Below are 16,173 nucleotides of genomic sequence, written 5' to 3'. Positions count from 1 at the left end.
TCCAGTAAATGGATTCACCCAGCAGGTATCCACCAAGTACCTACTGTGTGCACAACACTAGCCCAGGGATAGAGGAGGCTACAGGGTAGAGGTCACTCTCCATTTTAAGAGTCCACAAAGTATCATTTTTCACCGACTTTTAGATAAACAGGAATCCAGACTAACTGGAGGGAAAAGTCTGATATTTTTAACCAAAAAAAATAAGCATTGCAACAAACAATATTCCTCTCAGATATCCAGAATACATCTAGCAATGCAATTCAGGTTCTTTGGGAATTTCTTTCAATGATTAAAACATGATATATGGGTACACAATTTTTTAAAATTTTACCATTCAGTTATATAGCACACTATTCTACTGCTTGGCAAACTTTTTATATGATAGTGAAGCTCTGTTTCAAGTTAGGATAGAATTTTTGTGTTAGTGAAATTTTTGTTTTGTGTAAGCTTTTTCTGATAAAAAAATCTTAAAAATTACTATTGAGGTTCTTCTTTGTAAACAGCCAGAAGTTAAGCATTTCCGTCCATCTACAATTGAAATAAATGTGTACGTATCATAGGAAGAGTAAACTGCATCCCTTAAGGTTCAAGCAGAGAAGCAGGACCACTGGAAGTCACATACAGACATGTATGTGCATACTGTATGGACACACACAGGGATCTGGTACAGAGAACTGGCCTTCACATGGTTGGAGCCAGGAAGGCAGTCTAAGGCTGTTGATTCTGTCTCATGGAGCTTGAAGTTCACAGGGAGGCAGTCAAGAAGGGACAATCACAAGCAGCTTGGCAGCCACAAGTGTGAACTGGAACTACTGGACAGACTGAAACATCTGTCAGTCCTTGTTGCTTTGGTGATGAGGTTATCCTGTAGAGGCTAGAGCCTTCCGGCACAGAGCTAAACTCTCTCACACACACACAGGGCCATGAAGGCAAAGGAGGTGCCAGGTGAAGGAAGGACAATTTAATGGAGGCCCAGCTGCTGCTTCATGCCAAGGAGGTAAGTCAGCAGAGCAGCAACATGTGGGAGCTACAAAATACTGCTGCTTTTCCTCTGCCTTCCAAATTTCTCAAGAATTTCCCTTGTAGCCCACCTGAATTGACACAGAAGGGGAATTCAGGCAAAAGCAGTTCAACCTAGCCAAGCTGACACATAACAACACGTTATACTGAGAAATTCTTTGGTTTTAGAAAATGTGCCCATTTATTAAGTGTATTTATGTCACATAAAAGATTTGGTAGTCTACAAGACATTGAGAAGTGAAATATTGGTCCAAGGTGACCCAAAAGCCACTTCCATCCACAATGACAACAGGACAGGTGAGACAAAAGGAAAGCTATTGGGTTCAAAGGTCACCCTACTGCTTTTTCTGATCTGAGTCTGATTGTTTCTCCCTGACCTAACCCATTTCATTTTCAGAGGGTGAACGTGGAGATTTGGAAAGCAAATCACAGCATCTCTCTCTGATATAGATGTTCAATGTCAATTAAAAACTGGCACACACTAAAGGTTTCACTTTGGTCATCACCTTTATACTACTGTATCACACCCCCTTCACAGAGATCCTGACCCGTCACAAGGCTTTTGCCCTATTCAATATCCCTCCAAAGGGCATTTGTTGATGCTGGACAAAGGGGCAACTCCCTCTAAAGTTTTCATGCATTGAACAGGTCTGTGGAGTTTGTTCACTGTGTGGATTTGCAGGGGCCTAAAAAGAGTTGAGTGAAGGTCGGGGCCTTCCCACGCTCACTTCACTCAGGGGGTTGGTTTCTCCCCAGTGTAAATTCTCTGATGCTCAATCCAAGTCGAACTCTTACCAAAGGCTTTAACCACATTCATTTTGCTCATGGTTTCACTCCCATATGAATTGAATTCTCAGGTGATCAGTAAAGGTATGATGTTTACTTGGTTTTCTCACATTCTTTTTTTTTTTAGGTACCAGGGGCCAGAGATTGAACCTGGGACCTCATATGTGGGAAGCTGGTGCTCAACCACTGAGCCAAATGGGCCCCCTTTTCCCACATTCTTGACATTAGTAGGGTTTTACTCCACTGTGAGTTTTCTGATGCTGAATAAGGTGGGAATTCCGACTAAAGGACTTCCCACAGTCAATACATTCATAGGGTCTCTCTCCAGTGTGAATTCTATAGTGTTTAATGAGGAGTGAACTCCTACTAAAAGACTTCCCACACTCATTGCAGTCATACGGAGTCTCCCCGGTATGGACTCTCTGATGTTCAATAAGGTGGGACTTTCGGCTATAAGTTTTTCCACAGTCAATGCACTCATATGGTCTCTCTTTGGTGTGAACCCGCTGATGTTCTATTAGATTCGAGCTCTGGCTGAAGGCCTTCCCACACGCATTACATTCATAGGGTTTCTCCCTGGTGTGGATTCTCTGATGGCGAATGAGACTTGAGTTCCTACCAAAAGCTTTTCCACATTCATTACATATATAAGGCATCTCTCCTGTATGCGTGATCTGATGCTGAATAAGATGTGAGCTCCGCCGGAAGGTTTTCCCACACTCGCTACATTCATACGGTTTCTCTTCAGTATGTATTCTTTGATGCTGAATGAGGTTTGAACTATGGCCAAAGGCTTTTCCACATTCATGACACTTGTAAGGTTTCTCTTCCAAGTGAATTCTAGCATGCTGAATAAGGTATGAGTTCCGCCTGAATAGTTTTCCACATATGTTACACATTTGAGATTTCTCTTCAATAACAATTTGTGGCTGTTGGATAAAGTTTGAGATATTACTGAAGTTTTGTCCATATTCGTAGGGTTCCTCTCTGGGAAGGATTCCCTCATGTGTGTTTTGTTCACATTGCTGATAATCATCTCCTTCGTGAAGTTGTATCCCTACTGCAAGAGTTTTCTGCTTTATAATTAATTGGTCCTCAGTCCAGGTCTCACCATCTGACAGAAAATATAAAAAGGTAAAGGTAACAATAAAAACTCCTGGTGGGAAACAGGATGGTGAATGTATTCCAGAAACATGTGACTCAAAAATGGCCTTGGGGAAAGAGGATTTGGCTCAACTGATAGGGCGTCCGCCTACCACATGGGAGGTTCAGGGTTCAAACCAGGGCCTCCTGACCCATGTGGTGAGCTGGCCCATGCACAGGGCTGATGCGCACAAGGAGTGCCATGCCACACAGGGGTGTCCCCTGCATAGGGGAGCCCCATGCACAAGGAGTGTGCCCTGCAAAGACAGCTGCCCTGTGCGAAAAAAGAGCAGCCTGCCCAGGAGTGGTGCTGCACACACAGAGAACTGACGCAGCAATATGACTCAACAAAAAAGAGATGCAGTTTCTTAGTGCCACTGACAAGAATACAAGTGGACACAGAAGAACACACAGCAAATGGATACAGAGAGCAGACAACTGGGGGTGGGGAAGGGAAGAGAAATAAAAATAAATAAATAAATCTTAAAAAAAAAAAAAAAAGGCCTTGGAATAAACAGAAAAGATGGAAGCAAGCCAAGCAGATTTTGAGAAAGTGGTGGGGAAGCTAAAGTTAAGCTTGCTATATGAAGTAGTTAACCAGAACAGATACACTGGGGTTAGCAGAAAAGGAAAGCAGACACTTGCACGCTCACACATGAACACAGACACATATCTTACGTATACCTTTTCTGTACCCTAACTGCATCCAAGGGGAACATGATAAAAAAAAATCTATTTACTGTAATATAGCTCTCCTTTAAATTTTACTTAGTAAATATGGCTTACTAGAGCTAGAGAGGTTGTTTGGCAGTGATTAGTAGAAAAAGTAGGTCCTCTCCTTGAAGAGGTCTTTCGGGAAGAAAGAGAGGCTAAGAAACATCCAGTGTAGCATTTCTAACAGCAGTGGAAGCCTAAAACATACAGAGCCCTGATTTTATTAGACAACGTTCATTGCCTTTACAGGATTAATAAGTATGAACCACAGAACCATATTTACAATTGTTCTCCATCCCCAGATACGCCATCTTCTGTACATTCAATTTAGATACCGGCTGAATGCTTCACACTGCCTTGCACATGTGTTTACCTTGTAACATAGATAGATTGCAAGCTCCAGCAGGATGGGGACTAGGTCTAAAAAATTAGGTGCTCAGAATGTCTGATAAAGGAATCAATCAGGTATAAACACTGGCTAGGCAGGCCAAATCTTTTCATCAAGATACTGTAGTGAACTGATATACAGATTCCCAGAACAGCACAGTCCAACAGAACATTCTGTGGTGATGGAAATGTTCTACATCTATGCTGCCCAAAAAGGCAGCCAACAGCTACATGTGGCTGTTGTGGCTAATGCAACTAAGGAGCTGGGTTTTCAACTGTATTTAATTAAAACTGAAATAGCCACTTGTAGCTAGCAGCTACCCTGTTGGACAGCACAACTCTTGAGCTTTCTAGATCTGCCAAATCTGTCCCACAGGGCTGGGGGCACCAAACTTAGAAGTCCTTCTAAATTGGATTCATTAAATAAGATGAAACACCAGACAGAGAAGATAACAACAAGGGGAAAATCCAGCATTTGGGCATGCTGCTATTTAGGGCCAGATACTTCATCAACTGTCTTATGCAAATATTAAAATAAGTATTTCTTCTTTATCTATCCTATCTACTATGAGCTCGCCCTGACCTTTCTTTCCAGGCTTATTCTGATCTCCTCCCCTGCACAAAGCTGCTTCTACTGTCTGCTAAACCACTCTACTCATTATCACTCACAACATCTAAGGCTTAAGACAGTCCAGCCAAAGTGCCTTTTACTTGGGCCACTGCCAAAGATTTAACAGCCTGCCCAACATATTGGAGAAATCCTACTGCTCTCAGGCTCTGGTCAGATACCATCTCCTGGAAGCCAAACGGATCCTTCTCCTACAACTCTTGGAATGCGTCTCACCTTTTTAAGTCATATGACACTTCTCACAGTTATAGTCATTCAGTACATTTTACTGAGCACCAACAACATGCCAGGCCAGTTCCAGGCTCAGAGCTACATCAGTGAACAAAACAGAAAGAAGCCCTGCCCACTGGGATCTTTCATTTTAGTGAGGGAGATGGCCAATAGATTATGTAAATTACAAACTATAAGAAGGTGATAAAAGTGCTACAGAGAAAAAAAAAAAAGCAAAGGAAGAGGATCAGAGTGTCAGGGGAGGGAGAGGGGAAAGAGTTGCAATTTTAAACACTATGGTCAGAGAAAGACTCGCTTAGAAAATGACATTTAAGCAAAGACTTGAAGGAAATCCGGTATAAGCCCTACAGCTATGTTGGGAAAGAGATACACATAAGGGTAAGGACAAGCACAAAGGCCCTGGGTGTTCAGCAGACAGTAAGGAGGCAAGTGTGACTGGACCAGAATGAGCAAGGTGGATACTAGAGGTAAGGTCAGAGAATCATAAGGGGACCAGATAACGTAGGATCCTATAGGTTTGCTTTTACTGAGTGAACTAGGAAGTCACTGGAGGGTTTTGACCGGAGGGTTAGCATGTCTAATGTGTTAATGGCCATCACTCTGGCAGCTATTTTGGGTAGAGACCACAGGGAGGCATGGATAAAGGCAAGAAAACCTATTTTACAATAACTAGGGGAGAGATAATGATGACTTGGACCAAGATACTGGCAGAGAAGGTGTTAAGAAGTATTTGGATTCTAGAAAAAATGTTGATAGTTGAGTCAACAGGATTACTGACTGATAGCTATGGATATATATGAAAGAGAGGTTTCTCTCTGGTTGAGAACCTGGAAGGTTGGTGTTCCCATGCACTGAAATGGGGAACATTTCTAAACTGGTTGCAGCATCTCTAATAAGCTAAAAAGAAATTTCCACCTGGCTCTCCTATCAATCTCAAGATCAACAGGTCCCAAATCTGCTCCTCCTTCTGGTGAATGTTCATTGTAATATTCTTGCAGCTTTTAAGTAGCCTGAATATTTTTCAAAATAAAAATAAAAGGGGGTTGGGGGGGAAATAATGGTCCATGTCTACCTTCTCTGTCCCATATCCACTCAATAAGCAAGTATACTACTATTGTTTCTACCTATAACAGACTTCTTAATTTTGTCCCTGCCTTCCTGTTCTCACCGTTAAGGTCCTAATTCATATCCTAATCACCTCTCATCAGAGCTTCCTAATTGGATTCCATGTGCCACATGTTTTGCCACTCCCATACCACACAAAGCAACACTCAAGTTGCCCTTCCTTATCTGCTATTCTCTTTAAGAAAAGTTAGTGTGCCTCAATCTGCCAAACAAAATCTAAGCACACTGGCCAGCATCCATGTTCCACAACTGTAGTCTACTCTATCTTTATAGACTCATATCCCATCACATCTTCTGTATTCTACAGTTAAAGGTCAGCGATCACTTCCAGCTGGAGGCTGGAGCAGGGTTAGGTTTCATCAAGGTGGCTGCCTTCGCTCTGGGTCCTGAGCATGGGTAGGATTTTGATAGGTGAAGTTAGAAGGGAGGCTCTTTCAAATGGAGGAGAAGGTTGAGTGGGGAAAGATGCCTGGGGACAAAAGTTCAGGAAATTGATGTTTCAGACTGAATCTCATAGCACATAGTTCCTAACTTTCTCATGGCATTTAATTACTGTCTGTTTCTAGGCCCCTCCTTAGAAGTACTCTTGGTGGTGTGTGTGTGTATGTGGGTAAGGTTAGGAAAGGAGTCTACCCTTTTCCTGGTACTTGGTTGGGATCACCATTTACTTATTCATACATTTACTGAGCTTCTCCACAGGCCAAGCAAATTAACAGGTGCTGGAATGCCCAGATCCTCAGGGCAGTGCTTTAGCAGCACTGCTGCAGCTTGCTCCCTGCCATCGGTTATCCGCTTTATTTACATGTGATGGAGCTTTAGGTTAAAAAGATGAGCAGTGGCCTTGCACCAGGACGATTCTACATAGAAGATTAATCTCACCCATCTGACCTGAGACCAGGGTTGGAGGGGCAAAGGTTAAAGATAAGCCTGCTAGGTCTGTTCCTCACCTTTGCTCTTTCGACGCTCCTGCTTTGGGGATGGATGCACGGACTTTGGGGACATCTGCTCAGGCAACTTCTCCATGGGCTGGGTCCAGTCTCCGGTGCTGCTCCAAGACCAAGATCTCCTCTAAAAATTCTTTTGGACAGGACTCAAGGAACGGGCAGTCACTTGAGGAAAGAAGGGGAACAGCGATTAGACGGAGGGAAAATGATAGATGATGCTTTCCCAAGAGAGCCTTCCAACCTAGGAGAAGGTATCGGAAGCTTCATTCTTTCTCCAGACACGATGGGTGAAAGCAACGACCCTGACCCCTCGCCTTGGCGGTGGCGGAGCCTGGAGAGCGGCCTCTGGCTCCGCCCGGAGAGTCAGGAAAGGGACCCCGCCCGGCCGCCGCGCGGGTCACCGCAGCCCCAAGCAGCCCCAGACCCCGGGCGGGAGTCCCGGGCGCAATCCTCGGCCGCAGCCGGAGCCTCCGACCGCCGCTGCGCAGCCCCCGCGACGCCTCCCGGGGCCGGGGCTGCCCGGCTCCCCTGCCGCAGCGCACGCTCCAGCGCCAGCCGCGCCTGCCTCCCGCGGGCCCCATTGGAAACTCGGCTCCGCGCCCCCACTTCCGGGTGCCGCCTCGGCTTCCGGTGGTCTAACCTCGACCGCGGATTCTCTGGGAACCGCTGCGAGCCGGGTCGAGGTGCGCTTCTTCAGCGTTTGCCTTTCCCCAAGGAGGAACTGAGGGGAGCTGGAACAGATTTACCTGCCCTTCACTGCCTACGTGGCCCTAAAATCTAATTTGGTTGTTTCGTCCTTCTTATCCCACGGTCCCGGATGCGCTCCAAACGCGCCCCCGCCTCCTGCCCTGTTCACGCATCTCCAGGCTGAGCTGCTGGGACAAGTCTCTGCATCCCCTCAGTCCAGCCGGTTTTTCCGTTTGTCGCTTCAACCCAGCCCATTTGCCACTGGGGGATATAATAAGCAGAAAGAGAAAGGCCTGAAAGAGGTAGAAAGCCTTAGAGGAAGGGCCACGATGCCTAACACCCTGCTGCCCTGGAAGATGGGCTGCCAGGAGGCCTGTTTGATTTGTTAAAAACAAGAAACTTTTTAAAAAAGGCTCAAGAGATCGGTAAGGGCACTTTCCTGCTCAACTCAGCTATTGGTTATTGAGCAATGAAACTGACATTATCTCATTAAGATAACCACATGAAGTTGGTACTTTTTACTAACATGCCAGAAGCTGCCGATAGTAAGCAACAGAGGCAGCGTTTGAACCCTGGCCTTTTCCAGAGCCACTACTACTATAGGGTTGAGGAAGATGGTGTCATTTGTAATATGAGCAATTGAGGAAAAAGACACTTGTAATTATGTCCAAGTTGTAAATTTATAAATATGAGCAGAAATAAAAATCCAAGAGCTTAACCATTTTCTAAAAGTAAGTGAATTGGAAGTAATAGCAAAAGAAAAAAAAAGTTCTAGGAGTATTTTCTTGTTGAATTGCACACACCATCAAAATCACTCTTAGTTCCTTCACTTACATTTTCAAGGGAGTGTGTAAAATGGGTTGCCATATGCCAGTTAAAATGAATTGAGACAGATGACACATTTTGCTTATGTCAGCCTCTCAGGAGGCAGTTCCAGGGCAGCCCAGGATGTCTGATCATTTTGCTGTCATATTTAGGTTTTCCAAATGCAGGTTTTCCCTCCTGGGTCACTGCTAGTCCTATAATGCTAAATGGTTGGTCATTAATCTCTTAGGTTTTATGATAACCATCCCTCTTCAATTATTGGTTGTTATTTTTATATTAACAATAACTCTTTGAGCACCTACTATCTGTATAGAACCTTTTACAGTGTCTCATCTAATTTTAATAAAGCTATTATTATATTTTATAGACAAGGAAGTTAAGTTCCAAGGTCAAGCAGCCAGTCAACAGCAGAGCACAGCTTACAGGTATGTCCAATTCCAAAATCACTGCTGTGGCCACACTCTGATCTGTTTTGGTCTTTAGCCAATTAACAGTTTAAGGTGCTGATTAGGTTAACCTATATTCACTGGATGAATGAATGAGGTTACATTTTAGATGTGGGAATCCTATCATGCTTTGCTGAGATGATACCCTAAGAACCTCTTTGAACTTGTTCTTATACCTCCTCAGTTATCCATTACTATTTCCTAGGGTAAGGCCTTTCTCCAGGGAGCTCATCTATTCATTAACTTGGAAATGCCATACTCTCCGTCATCTGCAGGCCTTCTGACATGCTTTCCCTTTGGTCTAAAATACCTTCCCTGCTCCTTCTCCAGTGTTTCTCATCTCTCCAGTCTACCTTTATCCACCCTTCTTTTGCTCAAGACAAAAACCTAGAAATCAAACTTGATTCTTCCCAAAACCCATTGCTTTGTTCCACTGCTGTTGTAGAAATAATCAGTGATAGTATATCTTGGTAAGGATACATGTCTAACAGCAAGTTCTAGTTAGCAAAAAAAAAAAAAAAAAAGAAAATTAAGAGCCCATTTTGAGAGTACTATGCTTGAGAAATGTAAATCTAGTGTTGGGAGCAGTGTGTGTGGGTTGGGTGGGGGAGTTCTCTTAGGAGATATGGATTTGAGCCTCATCCTCTAGCTAGACTGTCATGGTCTAAGCCTGTTTCAAGGAGGTGGTTTGATCAGCTCTTAAAAATTACCTGGATGCTCTAGCAGCTCTTGACAGGAACTCCAGAGAGCTCTGGGGACATCTGAGATCATTAAGCAAATTGATACTAAATGACTAGGGATACAATATAGGGGATGAAGAGCTATCAAAACTTCTCCGGGTTCTGGAACATGTCTAATACCATCATGGTGGAGATGCAAATCTGTCATTAATTTGCTGTGTGACCCTAACAAGTTCCTTAACCTCTCTCCACCTCACTTCCTCTGAAAAATGGAGATACCACACTCACAGAGCTGTTGTGAGGATTAAGTTTGAATATATACATATATACATACACATGGAGATAGGTAGGTAAAAAGAGGTAGATAAATATATAAGGTGCTCCTCAACTATTAAGATTTCTTCTCTTCACTCCCCATTCAAGACCAAAAAGAATTTACTAAAAACACAAACTCATAGTATATTGGACCAATTAAATATCAGCTTAAAGAGGCAAGACTCTTGCCCTCAAATATTATTTTGGTTTCTCATTTTTAAAGATGTGTTCTTGTTTCATTTACTAAACACATTCTTAGTTCCACTGAAACCTCAAACTATGTACTCCTTCCTATTTTATGTACTGTCAACATCCCAACTGAATAACCCTTTAAATTCTAAACATTCAGTCTTTGTTCCAGAAGTTTGTGAAAAAGTAAGCTTTGTATCAGTATGAAGAAGTACCGCACTCTTTCAGGGGGCAACTGAGTCACAGGCCAGAAGGTGATTCTAAGATTCCCAAATGCTTCTGGCTAAGGCCTTTGGATTTTGTTTGAAACAGATTCTCAGAATATCAAACACACCTTTATTCAAGTGAAAGTACAAAGGCACATTCTTAAACCAATGTGATTTTTATGTGTTCTGCACTTAGGGATTATTTAATCCTTGTTTCGTAATCACCAGAGGTGACCACTGGTCTTGATTAAGTAAGGGTCTGTGTTCACTGATAGGGAAAAAACAGTCATCTTTCATTTAGGTCAAGGTAGATCCCTACCTTGCTCTCATGAAATCCTATGCTTGCTGACGACAAAGATAAAAATAGTGGAAGAATTATCCTCCAGGTTAGCCACAAAATATTTATGACTGAGCAGTAAATTTTTCTATATTATTGAGGTTCTCTAATGAACCTCTGAACTAGGAGGGCCTCAATTGCTGGGTTGTCAACTAAAACTTCAAATAACTTGTCTTAGTCATAAAATGTTATTTAGCTTAAGATAAGAAAACCTAATAAAAAGTTTTGACACTACCTAAAGAAGCATTCCTAGGTATATGACAGTGACCCTGAACTCTGGAGCCAGCCTGGCTAATTTTTATATGGCCTGTAGATTCTAGGAAAATACAAAAATAATGTTATAATTAATAAATAATTATTAGTAATCCAAACAGATAACAGAGCAATCCTCAGGGTTAAAATATCACCAGCAAAAGACCTGCCACTCTCTTGAAATCTTGTTTCTAGAAACATTACATAAAAGCAGCAAGATCTTTGCTGGAAACTAGCATTCCCTCTTGAAACTCTGACTTGATCCATATGTTCTTTATGTTTTGCCTCTCTAAAGCAGACCTGAGCATTCCGCTGGCCTCAGGAGAAGCATATGAAAGAATTCTGAACTTAAGCATGCAGAACAGGCACTGAATGAATGTGGCGAGGCCTTTATCATCTCTTTTGGAGGGCTGTTAATACAGACAAAGCAGCTTAGAACTCGGGCATCACTTGAAAATGTTTTAGCTGCCTGCCTCAAACTCAGGGGAGGCAAAACCCTTCACACTTGTCTTCATGGGTAGACAAGACGCTGGAACCTTATTCTTTTTTTTTTTTTTAATAAATCTATTTATTTATTTAATTTCCCTCCCTCCCCTGGTTGTCTGTTCTTGGTGTCTATTTGCTGCGTCTTGTTTCTTTGTCCGCTTCTGTTGTCGTCAGCAGCATGGGAAGTGTGGGCAGCGCCATTCCTGGGCAGGCTGCTCTTTCTTTTCACGCTGGGCGGCTTTCCTCACGGGCGCACTCCTTGCGCATGGGGCTCCCCACGCGGGGGACACCCTTGTGTGGCAGGGCACTCCTTGCGCGCATCAGCACTGCGCATGGCCAGCTCCACACGGGTCAAGGAGGCCCGGGGTTTGAACCGCGGACCTCCCATATGGTAGACGGACGCCCTAACCACTGGGCCAAAGTCCGTTTCCCGCAACCTTATTCTTTTAAAAAATGACACCAGAATAGCAATAACAAGTAGGGATAGCAAACCTGCTGGTGAAAAGCTTAAAACTAGGAAACCGTCTTTTGAAGGTGCTTAAGAGAATGGAGAAATCAAAAAGAACCAATGTGTTGTGGCTGGAAAGGAATAGAACATAGGGTCCTTAGAAAAGTGCAGGCTTAACAGTCAGTTTTGGAGAAAACTTGGGCTGAGAGCAGCAAATAAAGCAAAATGAGCAGAGGCTTTCAGAGGTGGTTGTGTTTTAACACTGGGGCACTAAAAATATCTTAGGGAAGCCGTGAACATTAAGAACCAATTTCAGGGGGAAAAATACCATATTAAAATAGCTTCAATGAATTCCATAAATAAAGCCTTACAGTAAGGCCTTACAATGCCTGTTATATTAAATAAGAGCATACCATGAGAAAACAGGACTGCATTTACTTCAGGTTAGATTCTTCTACAGTGACTAAAATTAGGACATATATGGAAGATTTCATATCCAAATAACCAACAATTTTCTGTCCAATTTAAGTTTTTGTGTTTAGTAATATGAAATATGGTGGTAAATTTTTCCATCTGCATTACACAGATTCTTGTCTGGTATGGATATTCTGATGGTGTAAAAAGCAAACTCTTAACTCAGGGGTTCTTAACAACGGGTCTATGAGCTTGAACTGAAATTCAAAACAATATTATTCCTGGGATGTGTGTTGGTGTGGGTGTGATATATTAACTAGTACGCAGTATAGCGTGGACTTGGTAAGGAGTCTGTGGAACAAGAAATGTTAGGAACCCGTCTTAACTGAAAGATTTGCCATTTACTACACTCAAATGACTTCTCTTGGGTATAGATTCTTTGATGTTGAACAAGTGTTATGACTGATGCCCTCCAACACATGCCCATTTATTAAATTCAGAGGCTTTCTGCATGGCACAAATTTGATGCTGAACAAGGTAGCTGCTTTGACTGAAGGCTTTTTCATATTCAACCCAGTGATGGAATTTTAGTCCAGTATGAATTCTGCAAAAATGATTAAGGTATGACTAAGGTATGAAAATAGCATGAAGCATTTACCACGGTCAATACACTCATAGGTTTTCTCACTGCTACAGGACTGCAAATATTGATTAAACATTTAGCACTGACTGAAAGCTTTCCTACAATTGTTACATTCATAGGGTTTCTCTCTGGTGTGAATTCTCTGGTGCTGAGTAAGAGTTGAGCTATGACCAAAAACTTTACCACATTCAACACATAAGAGATTTCTCCTGGGTGTAAATCTCCCAAATGTTGAGGCCTGAACTTTGACCAATTGGCTCCCCAGGTTCCCCTTTAGGGTGAATTCTTTTATATTGAATAAGGCATGCTCTCTGACTAAAGTTCTTTCCACATGCATCACTGAGGTAACTGGTGAGGACTTCTTGTTGCAGGGAAGACCTGAGCTACAACTGAAACTTTCCTTATAATCATGGCATTCACATTTCTTTCCTAGAACTTTTGTGATACTGAATAAGGCATGTTGACTGAAGGTTTTTCCACATTCATTACATTCTTGTGCTAAATTATTTGATCTTGAATAAGATGTGAAATCAATCTGAAGTCTTTCCCACTTTCACTACATGTCCAGGGCTTTTCTCTGAAGTGACTTCCTGATGTTTATAAAAGGTCAACCCACATTCATTGCCACCTCACAGCATCTCTCTTCACTGTGGGCCCTCTGATGTTCAATTAGGCATGAGGTATGAGAGAAGACATCACTGCCATATAGAGTACAGAGAAGGCCTCTGTGAATTCTGATGCTGAGTAATACACACAGAACGGCTGAAGACTCACAATCATTACAATAGTGTGAATTTTCATGCTGAATTATGTCTGATCTCTGACTACAGGATTTATTGCATGCTTCATGTTTATAGGGTTTTTCTCTAGTGTATATATTTTTTATGTCAAATAAGACTTGAGCTACAATGGATTTTTCTCATTGTTTACATTTGTAGGGTTTCTCTCTAGTATGAATTCTCTAATATCTAGTAAGGGCTGAGCTCTGATGGAAGATCTTCCCACATGCATCACATTTAAAAAGGGTTTCTCGGGAAGCGGACTTGGCCCAGTGGATAGGGCGTCTGTCTACCACAAGGGAGGTTCAAGGTTCAAACCCCAGGCCTCCTTGACCTGTATGGAGCTGGCCCACGCGCAGTGCTGATGTACGCAAGGAATGCTGTGCCACTCAGGGACGCCCCCCGCGTAGGTGAGCCCCACGTGCAAGGAGTGCGCCCCGTAAGGAGAGGCGCCCAGTGTGAAATAAAGTTCAGCCTGTCCAGGAATGGCGCCATACACACGGAGAGCTGATGCAGCAAGATGATGCAACAAAGAGACAAGATTCCCATGTTGCTGACAACAGAAGTGGACAAAAGAAGAACACGCAGCAAATGGACACAGAGAACAGACAATGGGGTGGGGGGTGGGGGGTGCGGGGAGGGGAAACAAACAAAAAAATAAATAAATCTTAAAAAATAAAAATAAAAGATTTCTCAGTAGTAGGAATGTTCTCACATTTACTAAGATAGATCCATTAAACTTTCCTTATATTCACCATTCTGAACATTTTGTGTTAGATTTATGTTTACCAGTAGCTAGTTCTGGTTAAGGTTCATGTCTTACTTATCATTGTCATCAATATTCTGTATTCTAAGAACTCTTTGATTTGTATCAAAGTTAGAGTTTATACTGAAGTTTTTCCAGGTTCATTATATTCTTTGTTCTTCTCTTCAGTGTGGGTTTTCTTCTGATTATTTGGCTACTCTCTCTAGGAAGGGAAATTTCCTTAGGATTCCCTGAAGCCTTATTAATCTGTCCTCAGGTTTACATACTTTGCTAGTCTCAGGACCTTGAGCAATATCCTATTTGAGGCTTCCTACTCCCATGTATGAATGAACATCTTCAGAGATTTTCTGCTTAGGAATCAATTTGTTCTCTTCTCCAGTCCCTCCATCTGATACAATATATAAATAGAAAATGCAAATATAATCTGAACCCTGTGCTCAGAGAAAGAAAACTCATAGGAGAAAATGAAATAATTTAGTATCTACAAGGATAAGAGAAGTTTATTTGCTCTGAAAAAAAGCCACAACATCTCAACAACAGATATAAGCATCTGAATAGGAGCAGTGAGGGAGGAGCCGTATGGTTCAGGGTGTGGTAGAAATAGCATGTTCCTAGAGTAAGAAGATAACCAATTAAGGTGGTTCAAAAGACACCCTAGAGGAATATTTCAAAAGGATTGTAGATAAGCAACTTGAATAGGGAGGGACCTAATACAACTTGTGGGTAATAAGGGACTAAATAGAAAGGGTCAATCAAAACTGCTGGGAAGAGGAAGGACCTCTCCATTTCAGGATATGAACAGAGCTCTATGAACAGAGACTGTCACAGGAGTTATAACTTGGCTCAACAGTTGGACTTTACTTCCCTACTAATTCCATCTGATTCATTCTGCCTTACTTACCTGAGCAGCCATCTCTTAAGACTTCTCTATTCTTAATTTCCAGATTAAGGACCTGCACATCTTGTTCCAGCTGGGAGATCCCAAATGGAAATTCTACTCATAGACAAGGAAATGGGATGTGGCAATTTATGCCCAGATGCTACACCAAGTCACTTTTTTCTTTTACCTAATGATTAATGGGAGAGAGATGGTAAATCCATAGAAGACATTAGGAGGGCCTGGAGAATAAGGAGGGCAAAGATCCTCTATAAAGTGCTCCTATTTGTGCTCTACAAAGAAGTGTGTTAAGGGCAACTTGGTGACTTGAGAAGTATTCATTTGAACATTATACAAAAGAATTTATGAATGGGTGTGCACCTACCTTCACAGAAGTAATCATTACCACTCCTCATCTGCTGCTTAGAGATCAGTCTTTATATTAAACCTGGCCTACAAGTATCAAAATGAAGATCATCAAAGTAATAACTTTGCTGGGCTGGAGAAAGGTGTATGTATACCCAAGCACCTGTTGTATAGTGAGCTAAAATGAAGCAAGAGAAGCAGTAAAGAGTGAATAAATATTACAAGAACCAATCTTACGAAACAATTAGCTCCAGAGCACACATCCTTACCCATTAGGAGCTTACACTATTTATTTATTCAATGAGGATTTACGGAGTATCTCCTATATGCAAAGTATGTAGGAGACAAAGAGCCCAACAGATATGGTCCATCCTCTCAAGGACTTCAAGGACCTTTCCCTCCGCAGAAACAGAAACAAACAACTATCATATGATGCAGTGATAAAGTACAAAGTGTTATGTTCACATAACATGGCATTT

The 16,173-nt window shown here is 42.3% G+C and overlaps 1 protein-coding gene and 1 long non-coding RNA gene across 4 annotated transcripts; one reads left to right on the top strand and one right to left on the bottom strand.

Moving 5' to 3' along the window:
* Positions 1 to 1,180: 1,180 nt before the first annotated feature.
* LOC105746541 (zinc finger protein 436-like) lies at positions 1,181 to 7,551 on the bottom strand. 2 transcript variants are annotated; one of them, XM_023590008.3, is made up of 3 exons: positions 7,220 to 7,551; positions 6,982 to 7,143; positions 1,181 to 2,920 (listed from the first exon to the last, which is right to left on the bottom strand). In XM_023590008.3, the coding sequence occupies exons 2-3, from the start codon at positions 7,055 to 7,057 to the stop codon at positions 2,031 to 2,033; spliced, it is 966 nt and encodes a 321-aa protein (XP_023445776.1). In that variant the 5' UTR covers positions 7,058 to 7,143; positions 7,220 to 7,551; the 3' UTR covers positions 1,181 to 2,030. The 2 variants fall into 2 exon arrangements, with proteins under 2 accessions (XP_023445776.1, XP_023445778.1); XM_023590010.3 differs by having other exon boundaries at positions 7,286 to 7,551.
* On the top strand, positions 7,542 to 11,486 carry LOC131275474 (uncharacterized). 2 transcript variants are annotated; one of them, XR_009182929.2, is made up of 3 exons: positions 7,542 to 7,661; positions 8,858 to 8,915; positions 11,214 to 11,486. It is a non-coding gene; the product is annotated as an uncharacterized lncRNA (long non-coding RNA). The 2 variants fall into 2 exon arrangements; XR_009182928.2 differs by having other exon boundaries at positions 7,542 to 8,090.
* The last annotated feature ends 4,687 nt before the right edge of the window (positions 11,487 to 16,173 follow it).

Source organism: Dasypus novemcinctus, chromosome 23 (genome assembly GCF_030445035.2).
Source record: "Dasypus novemcinctus isolate mDasNov1 chromosome 23, mDasNov1.1.hap2, whole genome shotgun sequence".
Classification (NCBI taxonomy): domain Eukaryota; kingdom Metazoa; phylum Chordata; class Mammalia; order Cingulata; family Dasypodidae; genus Dasypus; species Dasypus novemcinctus.
This window is presented reverse-complemented; position numbering and strand designations above follow the sequence as displayed.